The sequence below is a fragment of the Orcinus orca genome, chromosome 2 (genome assembly GCF_937001465.1).
Source record: "Orcinus orca chromosome 2, mOrcOrc1.1, whole genome shotgun sequence".
In the NCBI taxonomy this organism is placed as follows: Eukaryota; Metazoa; Chordata; class Mammalia; order Artiodactyla; family Delphinidae; genus Orcinus; species Orcinus orca.
In genome coordinates this window covers 82,401,158-82,417,000 of record NC_064560.1, presented here as the reverse complement: position 1 = coordinate 82,417,000, position 15,843 = coordinate 82,401,158, and the positions used below count along the sequence as shown (strand labels likewise).

General features: G+C 40.7%; 2 protein-coding genes across 3 annotated transcripts in view; both read right to left on the bottom strand.

Annotated features, from left to right (window-relative positions):
- The window catches only part of FBXO22 (F-box protein 22), a 30,601-nt gene extending 15,804 nt beyond the window's left edge, over positions 1-14,797 (bottom strand). Inside the window, exons 1-4 of one of the 2 annotated variants that reach the window (XM_049706615.1) lie at positions 14,708-14,797; positions 14,044-14,182; positions 3,766-3,853; positions 2,862-2,957 (exon numbers count right to left, since the gene is read on the bottom strand). In XM_049706615.1, coding sequence (XP_049562572.1) covers positions 2,862-2,957; positions 3,766-3,820 — 151 coding nt within the window. In that variant the 5' untranslated portion in view covers positions 3,821-3,853; positions 14,044-14,182; positions 14,708-14,797. Of the gene's footprint in view, positions 1-2,861; positions 2,958-3,765; positions 3,854-14,043; positions 14,183-14,547 lie in introns of both variants that reach the window. The other variant, XM_004276353.3, reaches the window with a different exon arrangement.
- Positions 1-15,843, bottom strand: part of UBE2Q2 (ubiquitin conjugating enzyme E2 Q2) — a 369,008-nt gene that overhangs the window by 280,549 nt on the left and 72,616 nt on the right. The gene's annotated exons all lie outside the window — the stretch shown is intronic.

Here is a 15,843-nt window from a genome sequence, read left to right as displayed (position 1 = left end):
AACAAAGTGTTAATAAGCCTTTTAGAAACCAAAGATAGAACAAAATGGAAAAAAAAATTTTCAAAGAGAAAATATCAGAATCTAATCAAACCCCACATAACATATTCTGAATTTAAAAACATGAAAATAAAATTTCAGAGATTATGAGGCCCTCTTCTACAAAAAAATATCAAAACATAAAAGCAATTTTTTTTGTCCGTAGCAGGCCTCAAGACAATCCGAATTAAAAGCCAATAGGCTTTGTTATAGAAATTGACAGGATGCTTCTAAAATATATGTGGAAATGCAAAGGACCTAGATAGCCAGAGCAATTTTTAAAAAGAAGGACATCAAGATCTATGGAAATCAATCTTTAAAAAGAACATCAAGACCTACAGTAATATGACTCTGGCTTAAGGATACACAAATAAATCAATGGAACAGAATCAAATCCAGAAACAGACCCACAAACATACAGCCAATTATTTTTGACAAAGGTGCTGAGACAATGTAATGAGGAAGAGAAGTCTTCAACAAATGGCACTGGAATACCTAGATAGACATATGAAAAAAAAATTAACCCTGAACCTACCTTATACCATACACAAAAGTTAATTCAAGTTAAGTCACAGAATACTACTCTAGAATTTTTTTAATGAATTACTCATATGCAAAATAACATGAGTCTCAAAAATATTATGTTGTTAAAAATATTTATGTTGAGTGAAAGAGCCAAGATAAAGAGAGTATATAACATGATTCCATTTATATTACATTCACCAACAGGCCAAACTAACCTATGGTCACTGAAACTGGAACGGGGGTTTCCTATGGAAGTAAGGAATGGCAGGAAGAGGGCATGAGGGAACTTCCCGGGGTGATGGAAACATACTAAATATTGACTAGCATGTCAGTTTCACCAGGATATGAATTTGTCAAAACTCATTAAACTGGGGCTTCCCTGGTGGCGCAGTGGTTGAGAGTCAGCCTGCCGACGCAGGGGATGCGGGTTCGTACCCCGGTCTGGGAAGATCCCACATGCTGCGGAGTGGCTGGGCCCGTGAGCCATGGCCGCTGAGCCTGCGCGTCCAGAGCCTGTGCTCCACAACGGGAGAGGCCACAGCAGTGAGAGGCCCGCGTACCGCAAAACAAAAAAAAAAACTCATTAAACTGTACACTCAGAATTGTGCATTTCACTGTAAGTAAAGTTTACCTCAATTAAGAAAGAAAATGATCTCTGTATATATAAAAATGAACAAATTCTCAAACTTGAAATTTTTCCAACCTAAAGAAGGAAGATGGGTTAGTAGCCAATGGCTATTTTAGAAATAATCACTAACTGTGGCCTAAGAAAAAGGAATCCAATCAACTGTCTTGGTGGAAGTTTTTCTGTGACATATGTGGAACAAAGAAAGTGTTCAGCTGTGGGAACAAGAATCAATAAGAAGGGTAAGGAGTAGGTCCAAGAAAACACAAGAGGACAGGTCCCGACTAAAGGGAGTTGGAATGATACTCACTCCCGACATGAAGATCGTTAAGAGAACTTAGAAAGATGACCAACTGCTCTGAAACATGGCAAACATGAGAGGAAGGCTTCAGGTAGACTGCCCACCCCTCACTATGGGGTCATGGAGGCAAGAGTGTTGCCCAGGTTGGCCCGCCCTCTCCTGTCCCTAACCCCCAGCTGAAATTTTAAAGAGGAGAACCTTAGTCATGCTTTGAGGACGCCACAGAGTGTAGGGTGGGGAGGTCTAACCAAATGATGTAAGAAATGAAAGCTATGTTTCTATAGAAGCATTTGTTAATAACTAATAATGGTAAAAACTAGATCACTCATTTAAGGAAAATTCGAAAGTTAAAAGAAAATCAGTCACTGCCGTCATTTTTTTTAATCCAATGAGAAACAAAATTTGTGGTGATGGGGCTGATATAATAGTATAGGGGTGGGAGCTGATAGCAGGAGGGATGAAACAGTCCCCCATCAACCATACATTCACCCTTATTCATCTGTAAACACTTGAAATCCTTTGTAGTTCATTGTACAAGACTCCTAAATTCCAATCAAAAGTCTCTCAGTGAAGATTAAAAATGCCATTTACGGAGTGCAACAAGAAATCATAATAGCTAACATTTAGTTACCGCTTATTGCATATCTTTATTCTAAATGCTGTACATGTGCTAACTCATTTAATCCTCAAACCCTCTGAAGAAGGTACTATCAATCACCCCCATGTAATAGATGGGGAAACTGAAGCCCCATGAGGTCAGCTAACTCGCCCAAAGTCATACCGATACTAAAGTGGTACAGCTGGGATCCCAATCTAGGGATGCGAACCACTGCACCATGACAGTTTTAACAGGATCTCGCTCCCCCCATTAGATACAGAAGTCAAAATAATTAAAACCAGCAAAAATTCACCAGTAGCAAACTTGGAAAGTTCCTGCTATAAACTTCAAACAGTGGCAGCCAAGCAGAGAAAGAGAAGTTTCCTAGTAAGGCCTACTGCAGCTCCTGATCGCAGCCCTACCTCACCCCATCCACCAGAAACAGTTCTGGCTGAACTGACAAAAGTAAGAATGCTTGCTAATACTTCCCAGTTTGTAGAAAGGAAGAATGAGATCTCTGTCCTCTTATGAATGGCTCCTGGAAAGATATGAATTAGATTTGGTTTACATGGACAGCCCTGAGATTTGAAATATTAACCACAATAACGTAAGGAAAATTAATATAAGTGAAATATAATACGATGGTATATATGACCAACTTTATTGTACTTTGGATGGCCAAAAATATAAACATGCTGTTAAGCTACAAATAACCCGCCAATCTATAGGACCCCACATTAATGCAAAGCAAGGAAATCAAGTTGGTATTCTCTCACCTACAATCCCTGGGGTCACAATCCCAAGGACTTGGCATTGTTTTGGGAACAGCTTCTCAAGGGCAAATGCTGCTTCCATAGAAGTTCTTTTCCTGGCTGTAATAACACGGGAAAATTATTCAATGTCATCCATTTAAGGTCAAATTTGATGAGGAAGGGGGAAAAAAAGCAAATATTAAATTATTTTACACCAGAACACTTTACAAGGAAGTCTAAAAGCTTTGATTAAAAACAAAAAAGTTTTTCTGTTTTGAGCCCTTGTTTTATACGTTAAATTCTAAATCTGACCTTAAACATTGCCAGTTTGCCTTCTTCTACTTGTTCACATACTGCTTCTGCCTCAATGACAGCAGCAGCAGCAGCTGATTTTCAGATTTACTATTATACCTTTCTGTTCAGCTGATATTAAAGCATAATGACTTTTCTACCACACTGTCACCTGGATTCAAATCAGACAACGATAATCCACTATCCAAGTCTAACTCTGGGCCTCAGTGTGCCCAACATGGGATATAGTCTGCTTCTTCGTTTAGCAAGCCAAGAATGCACAGTATCTACAGATAACCTTGGTAAATGGTCATCCAATACAATAAAAGGCTTGAATACCCAAAGACATCCTGTTTTAATAGTAAAAAGAAGTGCCTGGAGGATTCAAGTATTTCAAAAAGAGAAAAACACCTTACTAAAGAATTTGTTTCAATTGTACCACAAGGTTTAGAAATCAATATTCAAAGCAAAAGGGCTTCTCAAAGTTCAAAGACAGCATATTCATGCATTCTCCAGGGAGTAGGCCCATAGCCTCAGAAAGTCAGTAACTCTCAGAATGAGAATAGTATTTATCTCCAAAAAGATGTACACAGGGAACAAAAAAAAAAAATCCAAAACTTTTTCCTTTGATATTCACCTCTCTTATGGCCACGACACTCCTCCAGACTAATGAAAGTTTCTGAATCAGCCATGTAAAGAACTGTCTGTGGTAAGATATGGACATTCTGCAAAGGAAAAAAAAAAAAAATCAGAACCTGATCACACAAATCTATGAATGCTTTTGTGGTCCCTTAAAGTTCTGCCCTGGTCCAAACTACTGTTGCCCTACCCTCCCTTCAGGTCAGTATTGGCATTCTGAGTCGATCCATTTCTCACTCATTTTTCACTCATTTTTCACTCATGAGCTTTCATTTTCAGTTCATTCATTTGTTGAGCATCTATTATTTCTTCAAGTCAAACTCATTCCAGCTTGACTCAAGAAGTTCATTTTCACAATAATTTAAGCTCTTAAACAAAAACATTAAGTACCAGCAAAAGATTCCACTTGCTTTATGTGAACAGGTACCACAGCAACAGAAACATCTCAGCAACAGAGGGAAGGTATGCAGACCGTATCATTCCTCTTTTCATTGCCTACCGAATTAAATAATCCAGGTCTTCACTTCCAGCTTGCCAACTAGTTTCCTACAGGAATCTATTGCTCACTACTATCCAGACAAGCCCACTTCTGTATATATTCTTCTGCAGCTCTCTTCCTTTTGTACTTGATTTAAGATTGTTTCCCTTAAGAAACAGCGTTAAGTGCCAGACCCTCTATAAAACCTTTTCCTAGACTTCCTTAGGACCTCTGACCTCACATGCGACATCCCTGACATCCCAGTCATTCTTGTTTGCGTCTTATCTCCACTTACAAGGGAGGGCTGTAAGCCCTTACAACTTGGGCTTATTTGTTTTCCACCAAAATTCGTAACAGACAAGTGGCAAAGTGGCTCAACTAAATGAAAAGGTGAACATATTTTTCCTCCTACGCTGGTTATTTTCAAAGATTTTTACTATCAAAATGGAATGAAGAAGTGAGCATATAGCAAAGCCTCAACACTGACTAAATGAAAAAGAAATGTTGATTTCGGAAAGTTAAGATGTTTCAGAATAGATTCCATATAGACAAATTCATAAAACATACTGAGATAGAATGATGACCCTGAGGTCGCTTAAGGGCTGGATAAGACCTATGGATATAGTTTCCTTGGTCCACAAGGCATTTTCAAAGAATATAATTTGGGGAGGAGTGGCTAAGATAACAGAGTGATAAGACCTTGACTCACATCCTACCACAGGCACTCTAAAATTACAACTATTTATAGAGGAACTATTGATGAGAACAACTTCAAGACTAGCAGAAAAAATTTTCCACAACTAAAGACATAAAGAAGGAACCACCATGAGAAGGGCAGAAGGGGGAAACTGGAGGTACAGTATAGTCAAGACCCACACCCCTGAATAGGTGACCTACAAATGGGAGGATAATCACAATTGCAGAGGTTCTCCACAAGGAGTGAGGGATCCGAGCCCCACATTGGACTCTCCAGCCCAGGGGTCCTGCACCACGAAGATGAGGACCCAGAACATCTGGCTATGAAGGCCAGCGGGGCTTGTGTACAGAAGAGCCGGAGGGCTGGAGGAAACAGAGACTATTCATAGAGGGTGCATGCAAAATCTCATATGCCCTGAGTCCCAGCTAAGAGGCAGTAATTTGAAAGGAGCCTGGGTCAGACATACTTCCTGATCTTGGAGAGCCTCCTGGAGAGGCAGGAGGCAACTGGGACTCTCCCTAGGGACAGAGACACTAGCAGCAGCCATTTACAGGAACTTGTTCTAGCAGGAAAACACTGATGCTGGCTAGCACCATTTTGGAGTCCTCCCTCTAGTCTACTAGTGCCGAGGGCTTACCTACCCACCAGCTCCAGCCCCTTCTCCAGGCCACACAGCCAACTTCACCAGGACCCAGCCCCACCCACCAGCAGCTGGCAGCCTCCACATGAGGAGCACCTGGCAGCCAATAAGGCTGGGGGGCCAGCCTTGCCTACCAGCACACCCACAGTAATCAGCCCTGCCACAGCAGAAGGGCCCTTGCAGCCCACATAAGGGGCATCCCTAGAGGATATAGCTCTGGTGACCAGAGCTCCTGGGCCCCACAGGACATCTCCTACTTCTCCAAGATCAGGAAGCATAAATGACCTGCCTAATACAAAGAAATAAAAACAGAAAAATCAGGCAAAATGAAGTGACAGAGGAATATGTCCCAAACAAAGGAACAAGACAAAATCCCAGAGGAAAAAGTAAGTGAAGAGAGATAAGCAATCTACCTGATAAAGAGTGCAAGATGACAATTACAAAGATGCTCAATGAAATCAGGAAAAGAACGGACACAGTGAGAAGTTTAACAGTAAGTGATAAAGAAGAATCAAACAGATCTGAAAAACACAATAGCTGAAGTAAAAAACACACTAGAAAGAATCAACAGTAGCTTAGATGATACAGAGGAATGGATGAGTGTACTAAAATATATAGTACAAACTACTCAAGCTGAACAGAACAAAAAAAAATTGTTTTAATGACAATAGTTTAAGAAACCTCTGGGACAACATCAAGAGTACTAACATTTACAATATACGGGTCCCAGAAGTCGAGGAGAGAGAAAGAGGCAGAGAACTTATTTGAAGAACAGTAGCTAAAAACTTCCCTAATCTGGGAAAGGAAACAGACATCCAGGTCCAGGAAGCACAGTCCCAAACAAGATGAACTCAGAGGTCCACACCAAGACACACTGTTATTAAAAGGGCAAAAATTAAAGATTAAGAGAGAATCTTAAAAGGAGCAAGGGAAAAGCAACTAGTTAGGTACAAGGGAATTCCAATAACACTGTCAGCAAATTTTTCAGTAGACACTTTGCAGGCCAGAAGGGAACGGCATGATATATTCAATGTGATGAAAGGAAAAAATACACAACCAAGAACAGTCTATCTGGCAAGGCTATTATTCAGATCTGAAGGAGCGATATAGAGTTTTACAGACAAGCAAATCCTAAGAGTTCAGCACCTGTAAACAGCCTTTATAAGAAATGTTTAAGGGACTTCTCTAAACAGAAAAGAAAAACACCACACTAGGCAATATAAAAATCTAGTAGGAAGGTTAAAAGACAAAAGTAATAAAATCATCTATATCCACAAAAAGTAGTTAAGGGACACAAACAAACAAACAAAAAAGGAAAATATAATGTAAAAAAAACAATAAAAGGTGGGGGTGGATTCAGGTTTGTTAGAATGTGTTTGAACTTAAGAATCATCAACTTAAAATAATCACAAATATATACATGGGCTGTTATATATGAACCTCAAGGTAATTACAAACCAAAAATCTATAATAGATACACACACAGGGCTTCCCTGGTGGCGCAGAGATTAAGAATCCGCCTGCCAATGCAGGGGACACGGGTTCAAGCCCTGGTCCGGGAAGATCCCACATGCCGCAGAGCAACTAAGCCCGCGAGCCACAACTACTGAGCCTGCACTCTAGAGCCCGTGAGCCACAACTACTGAAGCCCTCACGCCTAGAGCCCGTGCTCCGCAACAAGAGAAGCCACCATGATGAGAAGCCCACGCATCTCAACAAAGAGTAGCCCCCACTCGCCACAACTAGAGAAAGCCTGCACACAGCAAAGAAGACCAAAACGCAGCCAATAAAATAAAATAAAACAAATTTTAAAAAAAAACGATACACACACACACACACACACACACACACACACACACGATAAAGAAATCCAAACCTAACACTAAGGATAGTCATCAAATCACAAGGGAGGCAAGCAAAAGAAGCAAAAAAGAACTACAAAAGCAACCTGGAAACAATGAACAAAACAGCAGTAAGTACATACTTATCAATTATTAATTTAAATGTAAACGGACTAAATGCTCCAATCAAAAGACACAGACTGGCTGAATGGGTGAAAAAATAAGACCCTTATACATAGTGCCTAGAAGAAACTCACTTCAGATCTAAAGACACACACACTGAAAGTAAGGGGATGGAAAAAGGTATTCCATGGAAATGGAAATGAAAAGCAAGCTGGGTAGCATTACTTTGATAAATGGATTGATCCAGCAAGATATAACAATTGTAAATATATATGCACCCAAAAAGGGATCACCTAAATACATAAACCAAATAGAAACAAAGGGAGAAAGTCCCAGTAACAAAATAATAGTAGGGGACTTTAACACCCCACTTACATCAATGGACAGATCATTCAGAGAGAAGATCAACAAGGAAACACTGGCCTTAAACAATACATTACGATAGACAGACTTAATAGCTATAACATATAGAACATTCCATCCAAAAGCAGCAGAATACACATTATTTTCAAGTGCACATCAAACACTCTCTAGGGTAGATAACATTCTAGGCCACAGAACAAGTCTCGATAAATTTAAGACTGAAATCACATCCAGCATCTTTTCTGACCACGACACTATGAGACTAGAAATTAACCACAAGAAAAAAAAATGGCAAAAAAACACTGGTGGGCCAAACAATATGTGACTAAGTAACCAAAGGGTAACTGAAGAAATCAAATACCTGGTGACAAGAAAAATATACCTGGTGACAAATGAATATGGAAACACGATCCAAAATCTGTGGGATGCAGCAAAAGCAGTTCTAAGAGGTAAGTTTATAGCAATGCAAGCCTACCTCAGAATACAAGAAAAATCTCAGTACAAAACCTAACCTTATACCTAAAGGAACTAGAAAAAGAAGAACACACAAACCCAGTTAGAAGAAATCATAAAGCTCAGAGCAGAAATAAATGAAATAGAGACAGTAAAACAACAGGAAAGAGCAAAGAAACTAAGAGCTGGTTCTGTGAAAAGATAAACAAAATTTAGATAAACCTTTAGCCAGACTCATCAAGAAAAAGAGAGCTGAAATCAGTAAAATAAAATGATCAAGGAGATGTTACAACTGACATCACAAAAATACAAAACATCTGAAGAGATTACTATCAACAATTACATGCCATGGGCTTCCCTGGTGGCGCAGTGGTTGAGAGTCTGCCTGCCGATGCAGGGGACGCGGTTTCGTGCCCCGGTCAGGGAAGATCCCACATGCCGCGGAGCAGCTGGGCCCATGAGCCATGGCCGCTGAGCCTGCGCATCTGGAGCCTGTGCTCCGCAACGGGAGAGGCCACAACAGTGAGAGGCCCGCATACCGCAAAAAAAAAAAAAACAAAAACCAATTACATGCCAATAAAATGGACAACCTAGAAGAAAGGGATAAATTTCTAGCAACATATAATATCCTAAGACTGAATCAGAAAGAAACAGAAAATATGAACAGACCAACTAGCAACACTGAAACTGAATCAGTAGTTTAAAAACTCCCAAACAAAAGTTCAGGACCATGGAGCTTCACGGGTGAATTCTACCGAACATTTAGAGTTAACACCTATCCTTCTCAAATTATTCCAAAAAAAAGAAGAGGAAGAAATGCTTCCAAACTCATTCTTATGAGGCATCACCCTGTACCAAAACCAGATAAAGACACCACAAAATAGGAAAATTACAAGCCAATACCCCTGATGAACATAGATGCAAAACTCCTCAACAAAGTATAAGCACACCAAATACATTAAAAGAATTATACACCATGATCAAGTGGAATTTATCCCAGGGATGCAAGGATGGTTCAATATCTGCAAGTCAATCCATGTAATACACCACATGAACAAACTTAAGAATAAAAATATGATCATCTCAATAAATGTAGAAAAAGTTTTTGACAAAATTCAATATCCATTTATGATAATAACTCCAGAAAGTGGATATAGAGGAAACATACCTCTACATAATAAAGGCCATATATGACAAACTCACAGCTAACATCATACTAAATAGACACCATACTAAATAGTAAGAAGCTGAAAGAAAACATTTCCTCTAAGATTAGGAACAAGACAAGGATGCCCACTCTCGCCACTTTCATTCAACATAGTATTGCAAGTTCTAGCCATGGCAATCAGACAAGAAAAAGAAATAAATGGAATCCAAATTGGAAAGGAAGAAGTAAAGCTCTCACTGTTTGCAGATAACATAATACTATATATAGAATACCCTAAAGAAACTACCAAAAAAATATTAGAGCTATTAACTGAATTCAGTAGTTTCAGGATACAAAATAAATATACAGAAATCTGTTGTGTTTCTATACACTAACAAAGAACTATCAGAAAGAGAAATTAAGAAAACATCATTTATATCAAAAAGAACTGGGACTTCCTTGGTGGTCCAGTTAAGACTCCATGCTCCCAATGCAGGGGGCCTGGGTTCAATCCCTGGTCAGGGAGCTAGATCCCGCATGCCCAAACTAAAAGAGCCAGCATGCTGCAACTAAAGATCCTGCATGCTGCAACTAAAGATCCCACATGCCGCAATTAAAATGATCCCACACGCAGCAACAAAGATCCCACATGCCGCAGCCTAAATAATAGATATTAAAAAAATAATAAAAGGGACTTCCCTGGTGGTCCAGTGGTAAAGAATCTGCCTTCCAACACAGGGAACGTGGGTTCGATCCCTGTTTGGGGAATTAAGATCCCACATGCCGCAGGGCAACTAAGCCCGCACACCACAACTATTGCACTCACACACCTCAATGAGTGAGCCCACATGCCGCAAACTACAGAGCCCACCCACCACAACTAGAGAGAAGCCCAAGCGCTGTAATGAAGAGACCGTGTGCCACAATGAAAGATCCTCCATGCCTCAACGAAGATCCCATGTGCCTCAACTAAGACCCAATGCAGCCAAAAAAATAAAGAAAATAATTTAAATAAAAAAACCCTAGGAATAAAATAACCAAGGAGGTAAAAGGCCTGTACTCAGAAAATCATAAGACACTGATGAAAGAAACGGAAGATGACACAAATGGAAAGATATGCTCTGGTCATCAACTGAAGAATTAATATTGTGAAAATGACCATACGCCCCAACATACTATAGGTTCAATGCAATCCCTATGAAAATACCAAAAGGCATTTTCATAAAACTACAACAAATAATTCTAAAATTTGTATGGAAACACAAAGGACCCGGAATAGCCAAAACCACCTTGAGAAAAAAGAACAAGGCTGGAGGTATCACGTTCCATGATTTAAAACTATACTACAGTAATCAAAACACTGTGGTACTGGCACAAAAACAGACACATAGATCAATGTAACAGAATAGAGTCCAGAAATAAACCCACACTTACATAGTCAATTCACCTATGATGAAGGAGGCAAGAATATACAATGGGGAAAAGACAACCTCTTCAATAAATGGTGTTGGGAAAACTGAAGAGCTACATGCAGAAGAATCAAACTAGACTACTTTCTCACACTGTACACAAAAATAAACTCAAAAGGCATTAAAGACTTAAATGTAATACCTAAAACCATAAAATTACTAGAAGAAAACATAGGCAGTACACTCTTTGACATGAGTCTTCACAATATTTTTTGGATATGTGTTCTCAGGCAAGGGAAACAAAAGCAAAAATAAACAAATGGGACTACATCAAACTAAAAAGCTTTTGCACAGTGAAAGAAACTATCAACAAAATCAAAAGGCAGCCTACTGAATGGGAGAAGATATTTGCAAACAATATGTATCTCTTATGGGGGTTAATATCCAAAATCTACAAAGAACTCATATAACTTATCCAAAAAAACAAACAACACAATTAATAAATAGGCAGAGTAAAGCAACCATACTTCAATAAAAATTATTTATATATAAAAAAAGGCAGAGAACCTGCATAGACTCCAAAGAAGACTTACAGACAAGCAACAGACACATGAAAAGATGTTCAACATCACTAATCATCAGAGAAGTGCAAATCAAAACCATAACAAGATACCACCTCATACTAGTCAGAATAGGTACTATCAAAGAGAAGAAACAATAAGTGTTGGCAAGGATGCAGAGAAAAGGTAACTTCATGCATCGTTGATGGGAATGTAAAATGATATAGCCACTGTAGAAAACAGTACGAAAGTTCCTCAAAAAATTAAAAACAGAACTACCATATGACCAGCAATACCACCTCTGGGTATTTTTCTGGGAGGAAAAAAAAACAAACAAAAACACTAATTTGAATAGATATATGCACTGCAGCATTATTTACAATAGCCAAGATACAGAAGCAACCTAAGTGCCCCCAAATAGATGAACGGATAAAGATGTGGTATACCTACAATGTGATATTACTCAGCCATAAAAAAAGAATGAAATCTTGCCATTTGTGACAATACAGATGGACCTAGAGGGTATTAGGCTAAGTAAAATAAGTCAGAGAAAGGCAAATATCATATGATTTAACTTATATGTGGAATCTAAAAAACAAAACAAATGAACAAATGTAACAAGTCAGAAACAATCATAGATAGAGAATAAACAGGTGGTTGTCATTGGGGAGGGAAGTTGGGGGATGAGTAAAACAGGTAAGGGAGATTAAGAGGTACAACCTCCCTGTTACAGAATAAATGAGTCCCAGGGATGAAATGCACAGCCTGGGGAATATAATCAATATTATAATAACTCTGTACGGTGACAGAGGAGAACTAGACTTATGGCGATCATTCTGTAATGTATAGAAATATTAAATCACTATATTGTGCATCTGGAACTAACTTAGTGATGTAAGTTAAGTATACTTAAATTGTAAAATAATTAATTTTCCCGAAGAAAACAAAGCAGACAGACACACACACGTATTTCGGTTGCCAACATTTAAAATTCCCACAAAATATTTATATAAAATGTGGATTTATTTTGAAAAAGTAGACATTCTGGCAACACTTATTAGACTGCATTCCCCTTGACTGGGGCCAAGGAGAAGCAAGCACTATCTGGTCTGCCATAGCCCTATCACTTTTGATGATGGCACACTGAGTCATCCACCCACTGTGAGTTACCTAACTCTGGAGTCATTTGAGTTTGTGATGCTGGGTATAGTGAGTAAAGGAGAGAGAATTTAAGAGATGTAGGTGTTAGTGCTGACTCTGCCATAAACCAGCAGAATAACTCCTGGAAGTGCTTATGCCCTGGGTTTCCTATTCTTAAAGTTTGGAAGTCTAACCCTGAGGTTTTATGATTCTCTTTTCTGGTACGTAAAGAGAACCCTGAGAAGCAACTGCTGAATTTTCCTTGGCAATCATCAACATGAAATGTTCTCAAAGCAAAATAGAAGACAACTAGAACCTCATTTAAAGAAGTTCCAAATGACAAGATGTCTTATAAAATTTTCAGTGGATTTTAAAATATTTCTAGTAAAAATGCTAAATCAACTTTCTTTATGGCTATAAAGTATCATGTCTACTAGATAATTTGGCAAACACAAAGAAAAAAAGCATGAATGATTTGGACAAGGTTTTCATGTTTTTGTCTCCACACTAGAGTTTTCTACAATGTATAAATTTCTTTAAGGGTATTAGTATATGAATTTTAGTAATGATATTAATAGAGAATAATACTTTCAATTATTGAAAACATTATATTCCTGGCACTGTAGGTAATGTTACATGGGTTAACTTTTCATTATTTAATCCTTACAACTCTGTAAGAGTGTAAACGGCATTATTTTCTTTTCATTTTACAGGCTCAGAGGGTTTAGGTAACATTTTCAAAGTCACACAGCTAGTATGTGCCAAAGCTGGGTTCACACCTATGTCTGCCTGGCTTTAACAGCCTTTGCAATATATAAACTTTTAAAGCTAAATAAAAATAATACTTGCAGTGGTAAAAATCTGAAGGAAAAGAAAAAGTTTTTAAAAACACAGTGTACACACACACACACACACACACACACACACACACACACACACTTCTACCCCCAAAGGAAACTGTTGCTAGCATTTTGGCTTCTTTTCTGTTCTTCCTTTTTTGCTTTTAATAATTTAGATTATACTAAACATATAATTTTAAACAGGACCAGGGATTGAAATTTTGGGGTTTAAGTATTGGTTCTTGGCATTTTTATGTGACACTATGCAATAGAGAGCCTTCAGTTACCACCCCTGCAAAACAGTGACAAGGAAAGCAGGTAAAAGGATGGTTCTAAACAGCATTTTCATAACAGTGGCAATCTGGATACATAAAGTGCCCAATATGTGAAGAACGGTCAAAGCAGCCATGGCACATCCTTACAATATAGTCATTAAAACTGATGTTTACAAAATCTTTTCATGTCACGAGAAAAACCTGCCTAAATTACAAAAAGTAACGCCATATACAAAATTGTTGCATTTAGTTCTCAACGACTGACCCACCAACCCTGCAAAGGACTGTACACAACACCCCTTCTTACTTACCTCAAGCTTTTCAGCTACCACGCGGACCAAGCAATGCTCCTCCAGGTGGCCGGCAATCGCCAAGCGCGCGGAGATCCAGGTCACACTCCGATGGGTCCGCAACACTCTGCGCACACACTCCCTCCATAAGCGACACACGCTGGGGACGCACACGCACAAAGGGCTGTGAACGGACGTTCACTTCCCTCTCTCCCGCGGCTCACAAACCACCGGCCCCCACCACCCATTAGCGCAACTGCAGGAGATTCCTGCGGGATCCGAAGTCCCCGGGAGGGGGAGGCGTCGGGCGCCGGTTCGGAGGGAGAGCCGGGGGCAGAGAAAACCTGGCTCCTCTGGGAAAGGTCCCCGGGAGCACTACGGCCGGGGTACCTAGCTTATGGGGCCACCACCTGGGGCAGGGGTAGGGATAGGGAGCCCGGGTCATCCCTGGGTCCCGACGGTATCCGCCCACCCCGCCAGCCCAGGCAAGTCCCGAGGTAAGCTTCCCGCCTCCTCTCCCCTCACCCGGCCACCCGCAGCAACGCCTTGGCGGGCAGGAAGGTGAGGACACGCTCCACCACCTCCGCTAGGTTACTCAACACGAAGGTGCTTCGCGGGTCTGCGGGGGAGGAGCCGCGGCGATCACCGCCACCGCCACCGCCCACCGGCTCCATGCCTCACCAACCCGACGGGGAAGCAGTACGGCGGCTCCGAGGGAGCGGCGTAGGCCGGGCCGTGCGCGTACTGAGCAGGCGCGCGCGCCACTTCCGGCCGGTCAGGGGAGGTGGTGCCGCTGAGGAGGCACCCACGTGACTCCAAGCCAAAGCGTTTCCGGCGCTGGTCTGGGAGCGGCGGCAGGTGCTTGGAGGTGGTGGCCACGCGTCGTGTAATCCTCCTGGAACTTTCCAGGAGGCTTTCCACAGTCGAACCACATCCACCTCCTTCTGTGCCTCTCACTGCACTTGCAGCGGTATTTTCTTTGTCGGTACAGGTCTTTTTCTAATTCATGAGTTCTGGAAGGCACAGACTAAATAATAGGTCTTCACAGTCCCAATGCCTGTTAACCGCATGAGTCCAATTTTTGAACTGGCAGTATCTGCTTTAAGATAAACTGTGAAAATCACCACCTTTATTCAACACCGTGCAGCCCTCAAGTGCTGAATGTGTTCAACGGCTTAAAGAGCACCTACCATTGCTATGAAAGCACGCCCCCAAACACTAGTTCCCTGCTAGTAGCATCAGATTCACCTGAGAAATTCTGTTTGGCGTATTCTCGGTCCTCACCCCAGGCCTACTTAAACACTTGGGGGTGGGGCCCAGCAGTCGTAGTTTCAGCTTTACTGTGATTTAAGCTTTCCCGTGATGCAAACCCAGCTTGAGAATCACAGATAGAAGGAATGTAAGCACAGCAGATACTGCTGTATCCCCAGCTAACATCTATTCCTCTTGCCGCTTCCTGGCTAACAAGGGCCTGATCTGATGCCCAGCTCTTGACTGGTAAATTTGGCTGGTCTAAACAAGCTGGTCTCAAACATTTTGGCCTCAGGACTGCTTCACAATCTTAAATATTGGCAACACTAAAGAGCTTCTTTAGATGGGTTATGACTATTTATATTTACATTAAAAATTAAAACACTGGGGGCTTCCCTGGTGGCACAGTGGTTAAGAACCCCCCTGCCAATGCAGGGGACACGGGTTCAAGCCCTGGTCCAGGAAGATCCCACACGCCTCTGAGCAACTAAGCCCGTGCCACAACTACTGAGCCTGTGCTCTAGAGCCTGCCAGCCACAACTACTGAAGCCCACGCGCCTAGAGCCGGTG